Consider the following 3,166-nt stretch of genomic DNA (forward strand, 5'->3'; position numbering starts at 1 on the left):
TGAGCTATCAATGGCTATCATTCTCCCGAGGAATTTCGTACGGGTAGGAAGTGATTGTGCGCCGCGCGCGCGCGCGCGCGCCCGTCACCGTGCTTCGCGCTGTTTTCGGAACGCGCTTGTTTCATAATAGGCAATTTTTGGCGATCGTTTGGTATATGTACCAAAGTGTACCAAACTGCACCAGACCGTTTTGGCGACACTGGTACTTTGTGGTTAAGGCCATGGTAGAAATACAAGGGTATGCTCTTGCGCATATTTCCGAACCCAGCCAATCAGCGACTTTTCCAACCTTACGTCACACTGAGCGGCACATTTAAGCAGCGAATCTATAATAGTCATTTATAAAAGCATTTTGAGCGGACAATATGTGAATACAAAATAATGTTGATCATTTATGTGAGAGAAAATTCTGTTTTATAAATAAATAAATATATATGAACAAAAATATATAAATATAAAAAACGCACGTGACATACGGATAAACGCTCATCGTTTCCCGAATTTGTCTCTCGTTGTAGATGTTAGAAACGTTATTGTTATTTGACGAATTTTATAATTATTTTATGTGGATTTGTCTAAATATATGATATTACAGAAAATATTATTATTATTAAGAAAAAAAGAATTGTGTGCATTGAATAAAAATCATTGCGACGTACGGAAAAATTTCACATAAAACGAGATTTTAATTTCCAGTCATTTATTATTAAAATTCTGCGAATTATTAGTTTTAATCAAAACTGGTCGGAAAACGATTGGAAAAGAATTGTCAGCTGAGACGCAAAACAAAAATATATTGTGGCGTACGACATAAAGAACTATATATGCAGAGGAAAGATGCAGATAAAAGATCAAATAACAATAAATGCAAATATTTAATATACAGGTTTTTTATTAGTAAATTTTGACATCTTTCTTCTTTTTTGCCTGTGATTTGCGATTGCAATCGCTCGGTTCATTTCGCGCAGCCTAATATATGTCCTAGTCCTAATGAGGCATAGTAATGCCTCTCTCGGTATTTTAATTTTCAATTGTGGTTCTATTATTTTTGCTAAGTTTTGAAATATAAGATTTTCTTTATTCAAACTGGATCCGTGATATTTAGCAAACTCAATATTCATTATACGAGCACATTGTAATAATTTGTCACTCGGATACATACATTTTCCTCGCGAAATAACTTGCAGCCAATCTTGGTCACCCGTTGTTTCCAATTGACGCGTTTCAATACCTAATGTTTTATCTGTGCTTTTAAATCTAAATGCTACGTATCCGGCTATATATTTTGCTTTATATTTTGCTGGTGTCTGTTCTTCTGTACTGGACGATGCTGCTGTCTGTTCTTCTGTACTGGACGATGCTGGTGTCTGTTCTTCTATACTGGACGATGCTGGTGTCTGTTCAACATCCATCGAAACTTCATTTGATACAGGCAAAGGCATTGTTTCAGCTAACACATTTTCGTTTGATGTTAGTGGAGGTACTGCATGGAGATGCAACGTCGGGATAGCATCAGGATGTATCTTCCTAGTTCGTATAGGTGAATAACCTAGTAGATGTTCTTGTAAGGGCTTCGTAAAAGCTTCATCAGCAAAATGCTTCGAACATATCCTAGCTGAAGCAAACAAGGTTTAAGATTCTTAAATATATGCTTATAATAATAAACAAGAGAAATCTATACAAAAGTACAAACCATTTTTTGGTGAAATATTTTCTTTTCCGCATGCTTGACGCCACTTATTACACAGTGCTGGATCCTTTGGGAAGGAAAAATATTTTATTTTATTTCCTTCGATCTTTCTGGTCTTTGCCGGATAGTTCCCACACCCTTTCACATTACACGCCATTGCGTACACTGTAATAATCACAAACGAATTACTCGACATAAACAGCGAACCGAGCGAACGCAGCCATTGCGAATCACCGAGTACATCCGATTCATTCCGATGCTACACGAATATGACGTAAGTTTGTATAAAAGTGGTGGGAATGCGCAGTGGTCTGACACGGTATGAGCATACCCTTGTATTTCTACCATGGTTAAGGCGTGGTCATTCATTTTGGTATCTCTCTGGTTGATACTGGTTGATACCACGCTATACCCTGCTCTGAAGCAGGGTAGTTTTTCCAAGTCTGTGGTACGTAGCAAATACGCGCCAATTTATAAAATAAATAGTTGTAAGCAACGTGTGTGTTATGTCAACAGCTACTGCAATTAGAGGTTAAGTAAGGATCAGTATAAGTGTATGTAGTGTATTTAAAGATTGTATTACTCAACACTTGTTATTTATCAAGATTTATTAAAATAATAAGCAATATATTTATTAAAATAAAAAATATATTATCTTGCAGATCATGGATGGTGAAAGAGATTTTCAGTTATGTACGAACGACCATGGCCAACCGATCGTGGATGATCAGGGAAGATATATATATATTACTGCAAAATAAGTGAGTAAAATGTTGTACATAATTATACTTTCATTATTTTAAAGATAAGATCTGTTTAAATTGACGCGCAGTAAGCAAAATGTTAGCTAGCAAATTTGCAACAGTCAGGATCCCACAATAAAGCCATAGAAAAGCTCATGTTCTGTCGACAGAGCATGCTGATATGATTTGACGACAGATTGATAGCAGAAACAGACCAAGTCCTGCTGTACGCAGACCTGCTCGATTTCTGCCACCAGTCTGCCATCAGATCGCTACAGACATTGTTCGGATTTCTCAGATTTCTGCTGTCAATCTGCTAGCATAGCATGTCAGCAGACTGTGAGATTTCTGATGGCAGTTTGGCAACATCGTCAGATAGAACAGATTCTATGTAAGATTTATTGCCTATTTGCCATCAAAAATTCATTGCAAATTGCTCAGAATCTGCTTGCATAGGTTTTGCTATCTGGGAAGATGTCGCACAATTAAATATAATATTTATTACAGCAGGTGATGTAGCAGTCTTTGATAATGAACCACACACATTGGATGAAGCTTCTATAAATGAAAATACAAGTAACTATTTCACGATTATATTTGATTAATAATCTCATATATATCATTATTTTACTAATAAAACTGTAAAAACATTGCAACATTAACTTTATGAAACTTTTTCCTATTACCTTTTTGTCTTACACTTATAGATGAAATAGAAAAAGATGTAACGCAA

General features: G+C 35.9%; 1 protein-coding gene across 2 annotated transcripts; it reads right to left on the minus strand.

Moving 5' to 3' along the window:
• Positions 1-872: 872 nt before the first annotated feature.
• LOC112465981 lies at positions 873-2,013 on the minus strand. 2 transcript variants are annotated; one of them, XM_025033811.1, is made up of 2 exons: positions 1,694-2,013; positions 873-1,611 (listed from the first exon to the last, which is right to left on the minus strand). In XM_025033811.1, exons 1-2 carry the CDS (start codon positions 1,723-1,725, stop codon positions 876-878), a joined length of 768 nt encoding a protein of 255 aa, XP_024889579.1. In that variant the 5' UTR covers positions 1,726-2,013; the 3' UTR covers positions 873-875. The 2 variants fall into 2 exon arrangements, with proteins under 2 accessions (XP_024889579.1, XP_024889578.1); XM_025033810.1 differs by having other exon boundaries at positions 873-1,615; positions 1,694-2,011.
• Positions 2,014-3,166: the final 1,153 nt, after the last annotated feature.

The sequence above is a fragment of the Temnothorax curvispinosus genome, unplaced genomic scaffold (assembly GCF_003070985.1).
Source record: "Temnothorax curvispinosus isolate PA1 unplaced genomic scaffold, ASM307098v1 QBEX01015711.1, whole genome shotgun sequence".
Taxonomy (NCBI): domain Eukaryota; kingdom Metazoa; phylum Arthropoda; class Insecta; order Hymenoptera; family Formicidae; genus Temnothorax; species Temnothorax curvispinosus.